At 42.7% G+C, this 16,833-nt stretch overlaps 1 protein-coding gene across 1 annotated transcript in view; it reads left to right on the forward strand.

Moving 5' to 3' along the window:
* The first annotated feature begins 4,735 nt into the window (after positions 1-4,735).
* LOC124719054 (guanine nucleotide-binding protein subunit alpha-11-like) overlaps positions 4,736-16,833 on the forward strand; it is a 109,516-nt gene continuing 97,418 nt past the window's right edge. The window contains exon 1 of the mRNA XM_047244724.1: positions 4,736-4,866. Coding sequence (XP_047100680.1) covers positions 4,737-4,866 — 130 coding nt within the window. The 5' untranslated portion in view covers position 4,736. The remainder of the gene's footprint in view (positions 4,867-16,833) is intronic.

Consider the following 16,833-nt stretch of genomic DNA (forward strand, 5'->3'; position numbering starts at 1 on the left):
CTACGCCACAGTTAAACACCCAAACTGCTAATAGCACAGCTTAATGCTATGCGGAGTATACTTGTAAATTCGGAGCTCCCACGGGTCCTACGTGAACTAAAAAGTGACATTCTGTGCATACAGGAGCCCTACACTAGACAAGGGCATATCCCCAACTTTCCTCCAAGTGCGGTGACAGTTGCGGAGGGGACAGGCTGCATGGCATCTGTCATAATCCTAAATAAAGAAATACATCCACTCAAAATTACAGAACTCTGTTCCGAGCACCTAGTTACAGTTGAAGTCTCACACACAAGGGGGATACTTGGATCATCGCGTCGCTGTACGCCCAATTCTGTCATTGCATCAAACCATACGCAGACCTCATCAGAGATGTTGCGCAATACGCTGGCAACAAAAAACTTCTCATCTGTGCAGACATAAATGCCAGATCAACCCTGTGGCATTCAGACAGAACTGACGACAGAGGTAGAATAATAAATGACATCATCCAAGAAAACAGACTACAAGTACTCAACAAGGAAGGACATCACCCGACTCACATCGGACACAACGGTCATTCATCAAACATAGACATCACCCTCGTTAATAATGCCGCCATTCACCACGTACCAGACTGGACCGTACATGACCAGATCACTGCTTGCGACCACAACATCATCACACTAACCTTAAGTGGCACACCAAACGTCAACACAGAAACACTACCAAAAAGACTATTATTTGACAAAACAGACTGGGACAGGGTCAGACAAAAAATACATGAGCGCATACCGCAAGACATCACCGGCACTGTTGATTACAGAGCACATATGCTGACAGATATCATCACAGACACACAGAACACCTGCATACCCACACAAAGAATGACAAAACACCAAAATATTCCCTGGACTACACAATTAACACGACTCAAACAAGACTCAAAACGTAAACGTAAACGTAAGCTTTACCAACGAGCAATTTCAGATAGAGAAAGACAAATTACGACTACACGACTACCGGCTTGCCAAGGACAAATATAAACTTCAGCTGAATAAGACCAGGAAAGACAATTGGAACGGCCATTTAGCAGCACAAACACAACTAAACATTTGGGGGGAACCATACAAAATCGTGACAGAGAAAATTAAGAGCCCACTGGTTCTGCGAACGCTGCGACAGGAGGATGGTGAGATGACTAAGGGCTGGAGACGCACAGCGGAGTTCCTGCTGAGCAAACTCCTGCCCGACGACATCGCAGACACAGACACACCACAACATGCAGCACTGAGACGCGAAGTAGACACAGTATACACCACACCAACCGTCACCTGTCCATTTGCGCAGGAAGAAGTGGCGACAGCGATCTCAGAACTCAAAAACAAAAAGCCGCCTGGACCGGATGGTATCCACTCTGAGGTACTGAAACAAATTGCACCGCAGATCACCCCGTTTCTCACAACGTTGTTCAACGGTGCATTAAGGCTGGGCCGTGTGCCTGCAGTGTGGAAGACCTCGAAGGCGGTTATCATCAAAAAGGCTCCAGACAAAGACCCATCAGACCCCAAGTCATACAGACCAATTTGCCTTATCAATACACTCGGTAAAGTACAAGAAAAACTACTCTGCAAAAGACTACAAGCACACCGAACGCTACGGGGACTGACACCACACCAATACGGCTTCAGGGAAGGGAAATCTATAGACGACGCAATTAATTGAGCACTCCAAATAGTACACGACACACCCTCCAAATACACACTTGCAATTATGATAGACATCTCAGGTGCTCTCGACAACCTCTGGTGGCCGGCCTTGTTCAAGAGGCTCAGACAACCGCAGGTACCGGAGTCTCTGTATAATAGTTTCATGGACTATTGCAGAGACAGAACGGTCGTTTGGCAAATGGACAACCAGAAAGTGATTAAACGAATTACAAAAGGCTGTCCACAAGGGTCGATCTGCGGCCCCATCTTCTGGGACATAGTTACAGAACCGACACAGCGGATGCTCATCCGCACCCTACACCCGTACGGCCAATCTGTTTGTTTCCGTACATCGGAGCAAACCGATAGACTGATTCTCAAAACGGAGAATATTCCAACAGACCCAGACAGCCTACTATACCTGCTCATGCGGGTGTGCGCCCGCAGCACATCTTGATGGAGTTGTCGCTTATGCTGATGATCTACTCGTCGTAGTTTCAGCAAACAACCGTGCATACAACTTCTTCCCTGACATCCGGGAAAGACTAAAACTAAAACATATTGATCCCAGCCGCGGTATGGTACATTTCATCACAGGAAATGGCCCTTATCCCACGCACCTGTACCGCGTGAGTCTGCAGCAGACTAATAGATGCACATGCGGGGAAGAACGTTCCCCTGAACATACTGTCTTCTTCTGTGGACAACGCACGAAGACACACAGTACACATAAATCGCCTGAACACACAGAACGAACTACATGCCATAATACGCGACCCGGAAAGGTGGACTGACCTCAACAAACTAACGGACGAAATCTCGAAGACCCAACAAATATAATACTTGCCCAACAGGCCCTACCGAAGGCAAGTCGGTCCAAACAGACGTCACGATGCCCAGGGGGACACAGATGTGATTAGTACCACGGGTGATGAAGAAGAAACAGATACAGACCAGGGCACCAACACAGATATTGAAGCGTCCAGCGCGGATGATCCATAGTGTCAACCAAGTCAAATTCAAAGAACAGAGTGGAACAACCGACAAGAGGTGCACAAGTCACACACAATCCTAAAAACAGATTGCACCTTATATGTAAATAGTTAACAGCATCTCCATGTCTAATAAGAGCTTAAAGCTGGGTCCCTCTTCAGGGGACCTACGCCTTCCGTTAAGAGGCAGCGCACAGTCTGGATGGAAGGATCTTAATTGTGGTTCCTCTCTTTTGAGCCCAACCCGACGGATACCTATGGTAGATCGAGGAAAACCACCGTTCAGGCTGTGTTGCTGACGGTGCCGGAAGGTGCTAACTGCCACACCACGTATCATTGTAAGTTTCATTGGCTCAGCGTGAACTGTTTGTACAAGCAACCTACACAGCCTATACCTCAACCTCCACTACACTAACAACTTCTGATCTGAAGCTTAAAGTTAGGCATCTCTTCAAGGGACCTACGCCCCCCTAGTAAGAGGCGGCGCACGTCCTGGATGGAAGGATCTTAATTGTGGTTCCTCTCTTTTGAGCCCAACCCGACGGATACCTATGGTAGATCGGGGAAAACCACCGTTCAGGTCGTGTTGTCGGCGGGGCCGGGAGGTGCTTGCGCCTGATGTACTCTACTAGGAGCCTTGTAGGCTCAACACAAACCGTTAGCGTCATTACCTTATTACCACTACCACAAGTATCCTTTCATTAGCAACTTTGAGCCAAGCACAAAATCAGTTACCTCTGTATTGTATATCGTAAATAGTTTAGCAGGCTGGACATGGAGGTCTTAGTCTTAGTTTCTAGCTTTAACGTACCCTAATCTCTTCGAGTTTAGTTTTTAGGATAGTAGATGTTAAAGGCATGGTGAGCGACGGCCAGCGTCTTGAGGGTCATCCCAAGACCCGGGCCGCCGCCCACAACCAGGTGACGGGCAATATTATACCTATCTCTTCTCTATTCAATTCTCTTCCATCCTTCTTTCTAAATATTTAAATCATTTTGTTTATTAATATCTTACTTGATTTCGTGTAGTTACAAGTTTTTCTAATGCTGCACAAAAAAAAGATATCAAATGGATCTAAACAGATTACTTTCAGTCACTCCGGACCCCGGACCCAGTCACAGCGGCTAAGTGCTAACATACGGCCCACCATAAGAAATTAGACGGTGGGTCATAAAATATAAGCAGCTAGTGAAAAAAAAAAAAAGTGTTCGTGCAGATGGTTGTTGTCTTGCAAACGTCCCCATCTGTCGACTCAGGGATCGAGACGTGGCTGCACGATCCGTTACAGCCATGCGGATAAGATGCCTGTCATCTCGACTGCTAGTGATACGAGGCCGTTGGGATCCAGCACGGCGTTCCGTATTACCCTCCTGAACCCACAGATTCAATATTCTGCTAACAGTGTTTGGATCTCGACCAACGCGAGCAGCAATGTCGCGATACGATAAACCGCAATCGCGATAGGCTACAATCCGACTTTTATCAAAGCCTGAAACGTGACGGTACGCATTTCTCCTCCTTACACGAGGCATCACAACAACGTTTCACCAGGCAACGCCGGTCAACTGCTGTTTGTCTATGAGAAATCGGTTGGAAACTTTCCTCATGTCAGCACGTTGTAGGTGTCGCCACCGGCGCCTGAATGCTGTCCTTGTGTGAATGCTCTGAAAAGATAATCATTTGCATATCACAGCATCTTCTTCCTGTCGGTTAAATTTCGCGTCTGTAGCACGTCGTGGTGTAGCAATTTTAATGGCCAGTAGCGTATGTTTATATGAACTTTTTTCTGTAGTTGCAGAAATATTAAAATATTAGCTTATCTTCGAGAATCACCCTGAAGACGTCGAAAAGTTTAGTACTTGTATACCACTGCTACGGTATTGGCTCGACGTGTAAGCGCGGGAGCGAAAATCGCTTTAGGAAGCTGGACGTTTATGTGTAGGATGTAGTGGGGAGTGTAGGCTGCTGCAGGAAGCGGTTTGTCGCTCGACCAGGACAGGGCAGGAGGCGCCACGATGGAAGAGACGGGCCAGCAGTTTTCGCCGGAGGCGCCGACATGGACCATCCCGCCTGCTGCAGCCCGCTGCGCATCTACCTGGAGCGCAGGGACGTGGAACGCCTGCTCGAGAAGAACCGCCGAGACTACCTGAGGCTCAAGTCGCAGGACGTCAAGACCATCCTGCTAGGTAGGGCCGCAGCCGTTGCTCTGCTTTCATCCACAGTGGCAAATGGCTCGGGTCCAACGGGAAGTTGCCGCGGTACACCCCGTTTCACGTGGCAGTAGCCTGGCGTACTGCGAACTAAAGAGGAGAGGTCCCCAGAGGAGCGATCGACTTTTAAAACTATCCATACGGTTATCTAAGTTATCTCAGTTCGAATATAATGAATTTCCTTTAGACAGAGAAGTTGCTGTCCATGCATCAGTGCGGCTTTGGAAAGCATCGCCCCTGCAAAACGCAACTCGCCATTTTTTCACATGATATCTTGCAAACCGTGGATGAAGGGTATCAGACGGATGCCATATTCCTTGACTTCCGGAAAGCGTTTGACTCGGTGCCCCATTGCAGACTCCTAACTAAGGTACGAGCATATGGGATTGGTTCCCGAATATGTGAGTGGCTCGAAGACATCTTAAGTAATAGAACCCAGTACGTTGTCCTCGATGGTGAGTGTTCATCGGAGGTGAGGGTATCATCTGGAGTGTCCCAGGGAAGTGTGGTAGGTCCGCTGTTGTTTTCCATCTACGTAAATGATCTTTTGGATAGGGTGGATAGCAATGTGCGGCTGTTTGCTGATGATGCTGTGGTGTACGGGAAGGTGTCGTCGTCCAGTGACTGTAGGAGGATACAAGGTGACGTGGACAGGATTTGTGATTGGTGTAAAGAATGGCAGCTAACTCTAAATATACATAAATGTAAATTAATGCATATGAATAGAAAAAAGAATCCTGTAATGTTTGAATACTCCATTAGCGGTGTAGCGCTTGACTCAGTCACGTCGATTAAATATTTGGGCGTAACATTGCAGAGCGATATGAAGTGGGACACGCATCTAATGGCAGTTGCGGGGAAGCGGATAGTCGTCTTCGGTTCACTGGAACAATTTTGGGAAGATTTGGTTCATCTGTAAAGGAGACCGCTTATAAAACACTAATACGACCTATTCTTGAGTACTGCTCGAGCGTTTGGGATCCCTATCAGGTCGGATTGAGGGAGGACATAGAAGCAATTCAGAGACGGGCTGCTACATTTGTTACCGGTAGGTTTGATCATCACACGAGTGTTACGGAAATGCTTCAGGAACTCGGGTGGAAATCTCTACAGGAAAGGAGGCGTTCTTTTCGTGAATCGCTACTGAGGAAATTTAGACAACCAGCATTTGAGGCTAACTGCAGTACAATTTTACTTCGCCAACTTATATTTCGCGGAAAGACCACAAAGATAAGAGAGATTAGGGCTCGTACAGAGGCATATAGGCAGTCATTTTTCCCTCGTTCTGTTTGGGAGTGCAACAGGGAGAGAAGATGCTAGTTGTGGTACGAGGTACCCTCCGCCACCCACCGTATGGAGGATTGCGGAGTATGTATGTAGATGTAGAAGATCTCAAGTGTCACACACTGCAGCCATTCGCCCTAGGGGGCCAACTTATGGAAAAAAACTCAGCATTTTGTTTGATACTCAACAGCGTTAAAAGTTGCATCGTACAGTCTGGCTGCGTGGTATAACAGACACGGTAATAGCTTAAGCCCTTCGCGTGCAAACGTTCTGGGTGTGAATCTCGTCTGGTGCACATTTTTTGTTATTTTTAAATCTTTATAGAAGTTACTTGGATCATCATTTTCATTCAATTAATTGGTTTTAAAAGCATTTTTTTGTTTCTATTCGTTTGTCACGTTATTTGAATCACTGTACGAACTTTTTCATTTATATCAAAATCTGAATTTTTGTGACTGTAAATGAAATTATATTTATATATTGTTGTTGTTGTTGTGGTCTTCAGTCCTGAGACTGGTTTGATGCAGCTCTCCATGCTACTCTATCCTGTGCAAGCTTCTTCATCTCCCAGTACTTACTGGAACCTACATTCTTCTGAATCTGCTTAGTGTATTCATCTCTTGGTCTCCCTCTACGATTTTTAACCTCCACACTGCCCTCCAATGCTGAATTTGTAATCCATTGATGCCTCAGAACGTGTCCTACCAACCGGTCTCTTCTTCTTTTCAAGTTGTGCCACAAACTCCTCTTCTCCCCAATTCTATTCAATACCTCCTCATTAGTTATGTGATCTACCCATCTAATCTTCAGCATTCTTCTGTAGCACCACATTTCGAAAGCTTCTATTCTCTTCTTGTCCAAACTATTTATCGTCCACGTTTCACTTCCATACATGGCTACACTCCATACAAATACTCTCAGAAACGACTTCCTGACACTTAAATCTATACTCGATGCTAACAAATTTCTCTTCTTCAGAAACGCTTTCCTTGCCGTTGCCAGTCTACATTTTATATCCTCTCTACTTCGACCATCATCAGTTATTTTGCTCCCCAAATAGCAAAACTCCTTTACTACTTCAAGTGTCTCATTTCATAATCTAATTCCCTCAGCATCATATATTGTAATATTCAATTATTTGAAAATTCCTATCTATCAGTTACAAAACGAAAGACGAAATTATGTATTTATATCTGTCCAATGGTGTGAAAAACGTATTTTTGTTACCGGATGTGCTTTTTCCTTGCATGGTAGTCGTCATATAAATTTAAATGAAAGTCGGGTTTATAAGTAAAGCGAAATTCAAACAAAATGAGGAATAGATATAGGTAATGAACGCAATACTGTGCACGATAAAACATGGTGGAAAACAAAAGAAATTAAATAGGATTTATTACATGAAATTAATTAAAACACATGAACATAGATTTCAAGTAGAGAAAGGACGATAGGAAGAAAAATGAGAGCAAATGAAGAACTTGACGCTGTGATTAAAATTATGCGACAAAGGAACTGAATTAAAAATTATATTTAAATCAATTAATTGAATAAAAATGATGATCAGAGTCATTTATGTGCAGATTTAAAAATTAAAAAAAATCACTACACTTGACACGATTCATATCCACCACATCCTACATGCCAAGCTGATTTCCTATCCATTACACCAGATGTCCATACTGCATAATGCAATTTTTTAACGTTACCAAGTGTCACACAAAATTGCGATACATATTTGTTTTCGTCAATTACTCGCAAGCCACAAGGGTGAATGGCTGCAGTGTGTTATAACCTGGGATCTTAATCTGCATCACTCTATAGGTAGTTTCAAAACGTTGATCGCACTGCTGGGGACCTCTCCTTGAAAGAATGGGAGAAACCTCCCGGTGAAAACCGATACCGGTATTGTACAGGTTGCAAAGTTATTTTTAATACAAATCACGCGTTTCGTCTCGTTAATGCTTCCTCGTGTTATCTAAGAGAGAAAGAAAGATGTAATTAAAAAAAATGGCTCTGAGCACTATGGGACTCAACTGCTGTGGTCATTAGTCCCCTAGAACTTAGAACTACTTAAACCTAACTAACCTAAGGACATCACACGCTCCCATGCCCGAGGCAGGATTCGAACCTGTGACCGTAGCAGCAGCGCAGCTCCGGACTGGAGCGCCTAGATGTAATTATACAAAGTTGCCAGATAAGGGGCATGGTTCTTAGCTGCCCTAAACTTTTAAAAATGATTTTAAAAAACTTTAAAAAAGCGAATTAACACTACGAAAGGTGTGTCAAAGTTTTGCATAACAGCCGCTGATAGGGCGGTTTGTGAAAACGACGATAAAGAACCATCAAAAGGAAGACAACTCATACATTTATCCCCGTTATTATCCTTCCAAGTTTATACACTTCGTTTTGTCCCAGTGTGTCTTGTTCTAAGCTTGTTCCTTTAGATCGTTGGTCACCATCGTTTTCACTAACATCCCTACCAGCCGGTGATATGCAATGCTCTGATAGTCTTTCGTGAGTGCTAATTTGCTTTTTTAAATTTTTTAAAATAGTTAAAAAATTTTTATCGCAGATTAAAATAATATTCCGTAACATGTAATTTTATATAATTGCGTCGTTGGTTTTCCTTTTCTTTCAGAAAATTTCAAGAACCCTAAACCAGGAGACAAGCGTTAACTGTATTAAAAATAACTTAGAAACCGAGACCTTCTCTTAATAGAATTATGGAAACCGGTTGCTGTACCATTCAGTCCCACCATGGAATGGAATAAGACTCCGGTATTTTAGTTCTGAATAATCGGTATGTTTCGGTATTTGTTTGGTCTCTATTATAACAAATATTTTTATTTTAAATACGGATCACTTTGTTGTCCATCTGTCTATCTGTCCGACTTTTCAAATCCCTTTTTTTCAGGAACGGGTTGACGTATCATGTTGTGTCACATACTAAGGTCAAAGATCCTTCGGCGGGTATAGTAAACATTACATTCTAAGTCAATGCAGTCAAAAGACACGGCCTTTTATGTCACATATTTTGACTGCCGCAGTCATTTCCCGTTGACGTAGAATCATAATATTTGGCAGGAAGCAAGGCTTCACAGTAAAACCGAAGTAAAAATCCGAAAATGGTTACTTTGTAAGTAAATCATACGAAAAAAAATTGTTTTGTCATTTTTTATCAGACTATATCCCTGTCTGTCCATCTCCTAAGACTCCTCCTTAAGGTCTGTGGATCCTTGGCGATGTAAAAAAGTAAAGCTTCAAAGTCGATGGAATCAAAAGGTACTGTCATTTATGTCACATATTTTGATACAAATTAATTCATTAAAATCATAGTGTGTACTTCCCCTTGACGCCGAGTCATGAAATTTGGCAAGAAGGAAGGTTCTACAGTACAAGTAAAGGAAAAAATCTGAAAGTGATTCATTTATAATTATATCCCACGGATGTTTTTTGCTCCCGTATCATGTCATTTCTGGAAACCCAGAATCTACTCTGTAGGAATCAACATGGATTCCGGAAACAGCGATCGTGTGAGACCCAACTCGCTTTATTTGTTCATGAGACCCAGAAAATATTAGATACAGGCTCACAGGTAGATGCTATTTTCTTTGACTTCCGGAAGGCGTTCGATACAGTTCCGCACTGTCACTCGATAAACAAAGTAAGAGCCTACGGAATATCAGACCAGCTGTGTGGCTGGATTGAAGAGTTTTTAGCAAACAGAACACAGCATGTTGTTCTCAATGCAGAGACGTCTACAGACGTTAAAGTAACCTGTGGCATGCCACAGGGGAGTGTTATGGGACCATTGCTTTTCACTATATATATATATATATATATATATATATATATATATATATATATATATATATATATATATATATGACCTAGTAGATAGTCGGAACTTACATGCGGCTTTTCGTGGATAGTGCTGTAGTATACAGAGAAGTTGCATCATTAGAAAATTGTAGCGAAATGCAGGAAGATCTGCAGCGGATAAGCACTTGGTGCAGGGAGTGGCAACTGACCCTTAACATAGACAAATGTAATGTATTGCGAATACATAGAAAGAAAGATCCTTTATTGTATGATTACATGATAGTGGAACAATGTTAGCAGTTACTTCTGTAAAATATCTGGGAGTATGCGTGCGAAACGATTTGAAGTGGAATGATCATATAAAATTAATTGTTGGTAAGGCAGGTACCAGGTTGAGATTCATTGGGAGAGTCCTTAGAAAATGCAGGCCATCAACAAAAGAGGTGGCTTACAAAACACTCGTTCGACCTATGCTTGAGTATTGCTCATCAGTGTGGGATCCGTACCAGGTCGGATTGACGAAGGAGATAGAGAAAATCCAAAGAAGAGCGACGCGTTTCGTCGCAGGGTTATTTGGTAAGCGTGATAGCGTTACAAGTGGCAGACTCTGCAAGAGAGGAGCTCTGCATCGCGGTGTAGCTTGCTGTCCAGGTTTCGAGAGGGAGCGTTTCTGGATGAGGTATCGAATATATTGCTTCTCCCTACTTAACACCTCCCGAGGAGAACATGAATGTAAAATTAGAGAGATTCGAGTGCGCACGGAGGCTTTCCGGCAGTCGTTCTTCCCGCGAACCGTACGCGAACAGGAAAGGGAGGTAATGACAGTGGCACATAAAGTGCCCTCCGCCACACACCGTTGGGTGGCTTGCGGAGTATAAATGTAGATGTAGATGTAGATGAAAAACATTCTTTTGTCATTTGTTATCTGACTTCAGACTTTAAATTAAAACATTCCTGAAAGTCTAGGATTCAAATGGTTCAAATGGTTCTAAGCACTATGGGGCTTAATATCTGAGGTCATCAGTTCCCTAGACTTAGAACTACTTAAACCTAACCAACCTAAGGACATCACACACATCCATGCCCGAGGCAGGATTCGAACCTGCGACCGTAGCAGCTGCGCGGTTCCGGACTGAAGCGCCTAGAACCGCTCGGTCACTGCGGCCAGCATCTAGGATTCCCTGGAACGGATCAATATCGATAACAGGCAAACTTCATCGAGATTCTCGATTCCTGGGATGGACGAACTGTCTACATACGGAATTATGTTTGCACAGAACCGTTCAATACGCAAGTACTACTCACATCTCGCCAGTTTTTCACTGGTAACTGGGTATAAATCCATATATAAGTCAGTAGCGCTATAACTTTTGGTTTTTAAATAAACTTTATTTTTTAAAAGAAATATTTGGTATCGTCTTTGAATGATATTATTTCTGATCAAAGGAGACAGCTTACATATCAATACATCGCAGAACGACATTAGTGAACAGATCGGACAATAAATAACGACCAATAGATTAATTCATTATTGAAATTGTAACTATTGTTATGTAAATTTTCTTGGTAAATGTTATATTTTGCTTACTGTCTAAATTCATCATATGAATTTTTTGAAAGAATATTCTTGGTTTTGTCAGTGCAAAATCAATTAGTTTCAAATTTCCATTAAAAAGTAAAGACATATTTCAATAAAAACGGATATTCCATTCGAAATAATTAAAGAAAAACAACGCCACAAATTTTACATGGTGCTTATTATTGGTCTGTCATTTCTATGAACCAGTAAAAGAGAAAGTTATGGCAACATTAATAATTTAACAAATTCAGTTCATAATATGTACAGATAAGGAGAAAATTTGACTCAAGGTTTAAATGCCCCGCTATCGCAGTCAAAACTGCTTGCGAAAGATAACGACACTTCACAGGTCAGCATTTTCTTTCTCGCATTCATTTTCAACAGAAACGTGCACATTGTTGTTGAAACAATTTGTTGTTGTTGTGGTCTTCAGTCCTGAGACTGGTTTGATGCAGCTCTCCATGCTACTCTATCCTGTGCAAGCTTCTTCATCTCCCAGTACCTACTGCAACCTACATCCTTCTGAATCTGCTTAGTGTATTCATCTCTTGGTCTCCCTCTACGATTTTTACCCTCCACGGTGCCCTCCAATGCTAAATTTGTGATCCCTTGATGCCTCAAAACATGTCCTACCAACCGATCCCTTCTTCTAGTCAAGTTGTGCCACAAACTTCTCTTCTCCCCAATCCTGTTCAATACCTCCTCATTAGTTATGTGATCTACCCACCTTATCTTCAGCATTCTTCTGTAGCACCACATTTCGAAAGCTTCTATTCTCTTCTTGTCCAAGCTAGTTATCGTCCATGTTTCACTTCCATACATGGCTACACTCCATAGAAATACTTTCAGAAACGACTTCCTGAAACAATACATAGCGTATATTCATCTGAATGATATTGGAGTATCGTGTTAAAATTAGAAGGAAATTTGTCATGAAGATTTCGAGACTGTAGCTAACAACATTTACGTGTGATATAAACATTTATATACCATACGTACTAAAATTATATGGCTCACGTATGTCCCAATGTTTTTTACTCCCGTGTAAGTATTTGTAGAAAATCGGTCAAGAACTTTTCGAGATTTTTGGTAACAACTTTAAACAACGATCTGTCTTCATATAGTAGTATAGGTTAATGCAACAAGAAGACGAAAATATTAAATGATAGAAGGGAAAAAATTAAATCGAAATTAATACAGTACGTAAAAAAATCACATCGATAAATATTCCAAATGAAAAAAGAATGATCAGAAGAAAAAAATGAGGGCAGATAAAAAAGTTGATGCGATAATTAAAATGACATAGCAAGGTATATCACGCTACAAGACAGTCTTGAGTTTAAGTATTAAATTTAGTAACTCAGCACTAAGTGTGGCTAAGTGCCAACTAAGAGGCATATTCGGATAGTAAGGTCCGATCGGTCGCGAAATGGAAACCACTGCAAAAATCAAAAATGTTTTATTTGCAACAGTTAGCTACAACTTCCAGCAACTTACCTACATACATAGTCGTCGTTCCGACTTAGACGTTTGTTGTAGCGTTGTACCAACCATCCAATACCGTCATAGAAGGCAGCCGCCTGTACTTTCCGCCAATTCTCTGCGCTGGCCTGCAGCTCGTTGTCTGTACCAAAATGTTGTCTTCATAGACAGTGGTTCATGTGCACAGAGATGAAACTCAGAGCGAGCCAATTACGGGATGTATTGTGGACGATCAAACACCTCCAATTGAAAACGCTGCAGGAACATCTTCATTGTCCCTACAGAATGCGGCTGAGAATTGTCTTGAAGAAGAAAACGCACGACAGATACGTGATGTGGGCTGCATACCTTCAGGCGAAACTTCTCACCAGGCCCTCGTACTTGGCGGGAGACACTATTGTTCTGAGCATCTTTATGTGCTCACTGTGCGGCCAGAACTGCAAAGAGCGATGTGACGCGATCGACATGCGTACTAGAGGCACTGTCCAACACGTCTGTGCAAAACTTCATCGGATTTTCACAGTGGTTGCCATTTCGCGACCGATCGCAACTTAGTTTCGGCATACGCCTCCTATCTGTGATAGCGCCACCGGTGAGAGTATAAACATTTCTGTCAACAATTTTATGACACTACAAAGCGAGAACTGAAAACAGAGAATCGACATCGGTTCTCGAGAACAACAAAAATTCTTTGGAAAAGCGAAATTTGCAGTCCTCAATTTTCGGTTCGTCCATCACTAATAAGGTGCAATTTTAGAAACTGCAGTTGCCTTTAACATCTTATTTGGTTGAAGTTTGAGTAACTCGGCTAGGAGATCCCGTATATAATCGTCCTTTTTTTAAAAAAAATGTATGGTAGCATCTTTAATATCAATATATCTCTTCATCTACAAAGTTAAATCCACTAGCACACGTTTCAGGATCTTTCGGAAACTTACTACGGATAACATTAGTACCTTTAGCCTTCTAATTTCACACACAACCACAGCACAATTCGGCATTACTAATGCCAGACAGAACGAATAAGCTCAACAGAATACAAAACTGAACAGCAAACCACATTAGTTACTTCCTTAAACATGTAAGAGCGAGCGCTGACTCACACACAGAAATCGGATCTTGTATCTTTTTATACACAGTCCAGTCACATTAATGTTACCACCACCTATGTTCGGCGTCAACGTGAAATAACTACTCATAGACGGAAGGTAGCAGCACTAGCAATGTGAGGTAAAGCGTGTCAGGGGGACGGGGAAAACAGCTCTATTGGCTGTCGTTGCCGTAATGTGGAAACGGTGCGATTTTCACTGATGCGCCAAAGAAACTGGTATAGGCATGTGTATTCAAATACACAGATATGTAGACAGGCAGAATACCGCGCTGCGGGCGGCAACACCTACATAGGACAACAAGTGTCTGGCACAGTTGTTAGGTCGGTTACTGCTGATACAACGGCAGGTTATCAAGATGTGAGTGAGTTTGAGCGTGGTGTTACAGTTGGCGCACGACCTGTGGGACACATTCCCGAGATAGCGATGAAGTGGGGATTTTTCCGTACGACCGTATCACGAGTGTAGAGTGAGTATCAGAAGTCCGGTGAAACACCAAATCTTCGACATCGCTGCGGCCGGAAAATGATCCTGCAAGAACGGGAACAAAGACGACTGAAGAGAATCGTTCAACGTGACAGAAATGCAACCCTTCCCGAAACTGCAGCAGATTTCAATAGTGGACCAGCAACAAGTGTCAGCGTGCGAACCATTCAACAAAACATCATCGGTATGGGCTATCGGAGCCAAAGCCCCTTGATGACTGCCAGGCATAAAGCTTTCAGCCTCGCTTGGACCCGTCAACGCCGACATTGGACTGTTGATGACTGGAAACATGCTAGCTCGTCCCACGGGTCTCGTTTCAAATTGTATCTAGCGGACGGATGTGTACGGGCATGGAGACGACCTCATGAATCCATGGACCCTGCATGTCGGCAGGAGACTGTCCAAGCTGGTGAAGGCTCTATAATGGTGTGGGAAGTGTGCAGTTGGAGTGATATGGGACCCATGATACGGTCTAGATACGACTCTGACAGGTGACACGTACGTAAGCATCCTGTCTGATCACCTGCATCCATTCATGTCCATTGTGCATTGCGACGGACTTGGGCAATTCCAGCAGGAGAATGCGACAGCCCACACGTCCATAATTGCTACAAAGTAGCTCCAGAACACTCTTCTGAGTTTAAACACTTACGCTGGCCACCAAACTCCGCAGACATGAACATTATTGAGCATATCTGGGATGCCTTGCAACATGCTATTCAGAAGAGATCTCCATCTCCTCGCACTCTTACAGATTTATGGAAAGTTCGGATTCATGGTGTCAGCTCCCTCCAGCAGTATTTCAGACATGAATCGAGTCCATACCACGTCATATTGCGGCACTTCTGCGTGCTACGGGAGTGCTACACGATATTAGGCAGGCGTACCAGTTTCCTTGGCTCTTCAGTGTAGAAGCGACTGTGTTTATGCGTTGTGAGTCGCTGGTATCTAAAACTGGCCTGTTGCAGATACGACCCGGGATGACTGCAGGGAGCGCGTGAGCAGTCCATCGAAGTTACATCTGCTCGAGTGAGCTAGCAATAAATTACTTGGTCATGGACCTTTTACAACCTTGAAGTCTTGTATCGTTGTTGCGTTATTAAGTGACATTTAATGATAATGGCGATGTATTTGCGATAAATTTTCAGTGGCCCGTTACATTGAAATGGTATACTACAAATTATGAAACAAGTGTGTTTAATTCTTAATACTCTTTATTACGCGTTTTTGGTCCCGAAAAACTTTAGCTTGGGTTGATGAGTTACACACAAAATAATGCCATATGACATAACGCAATGAAGTCACCTGCAACTAACAACATTCGCACTGGAAATAGAGATTAGCTTAGGCGCACAACATAAACATGGCATGCCCCTCGTCTGACTCTAGTTTCCACAAGAACACCGCCCCCCCCCCCCTCCCCCGCCTCCCTTTTACGCAAAAAAGAAAGAAAAATCCCTGTGTCTTGCAGATACTAAATTCAAATTAATCGCCAGGGCTATTGTAGTACACTCTGAAGAACACACCATGCTGTACTGTAGGCGTGTACACGTTTAGGGGAAGGTTACTAGCGACGGGCCACCTACAGAAAATGTTCAATAAAATTCTCAGATATTGTAATAAATATTTCCACTGTAACTTGAACAAAATACAAAAGATAATTTCACACACTGAACACAGAAATCGTAATAATTCTCCGTTAATGAAATATTTGAAAAATAAAAACATGTTATCGGCCCAATAAAAGGGAGTGGCTTCCTTCAGTGGTCAATTTTCCATGAATGGGCTATAGTGTAATAGCTTTTAAATACTATATACATTAAATAAGTGTCAGTACCTTTCATAATTTTTTATTTTGAGGAGTAGATTAAGGTTATCTTCGCGGATGAGCCCCAGATTATCTTGCAAGATGACATCAGACATCTTTTGACTTTTCGAAAAGCCACTATGTCTAATGTTCTCAGTGTATAAACAAGTCCCAGGGAACACTGGAAGTTTGGTCAACTTATTAGTTAATATCGAAGAGTTGAACCGCGTTAATGGAAACATCAGACAGGAATGCGAGTTAGGGACATTCGACCGTGTTCAGTGACATGTGTCTGAATCAGCTTTATTACGCAACTAAGCTACCATGTGCACAAGACACCAAAGACAACATATGACTCTTCTCATATATGAAAT

Source organism: Schistocerca piceifrons, chromosome 10 (genome assembly GCF_021461385.2).
Source record: "Schistocerca piceifrons isolate TAMUIC-IGC-003096 chromosome 10, iqSchPice1.1, whole genome shotgun sequence".
Lineage (NCBI taxonomy): Eukaryota > Metazoa > Arthropoda > Insecta > Orthoptera > Acrididae > Schistocerca > Schistocerca piceifrons.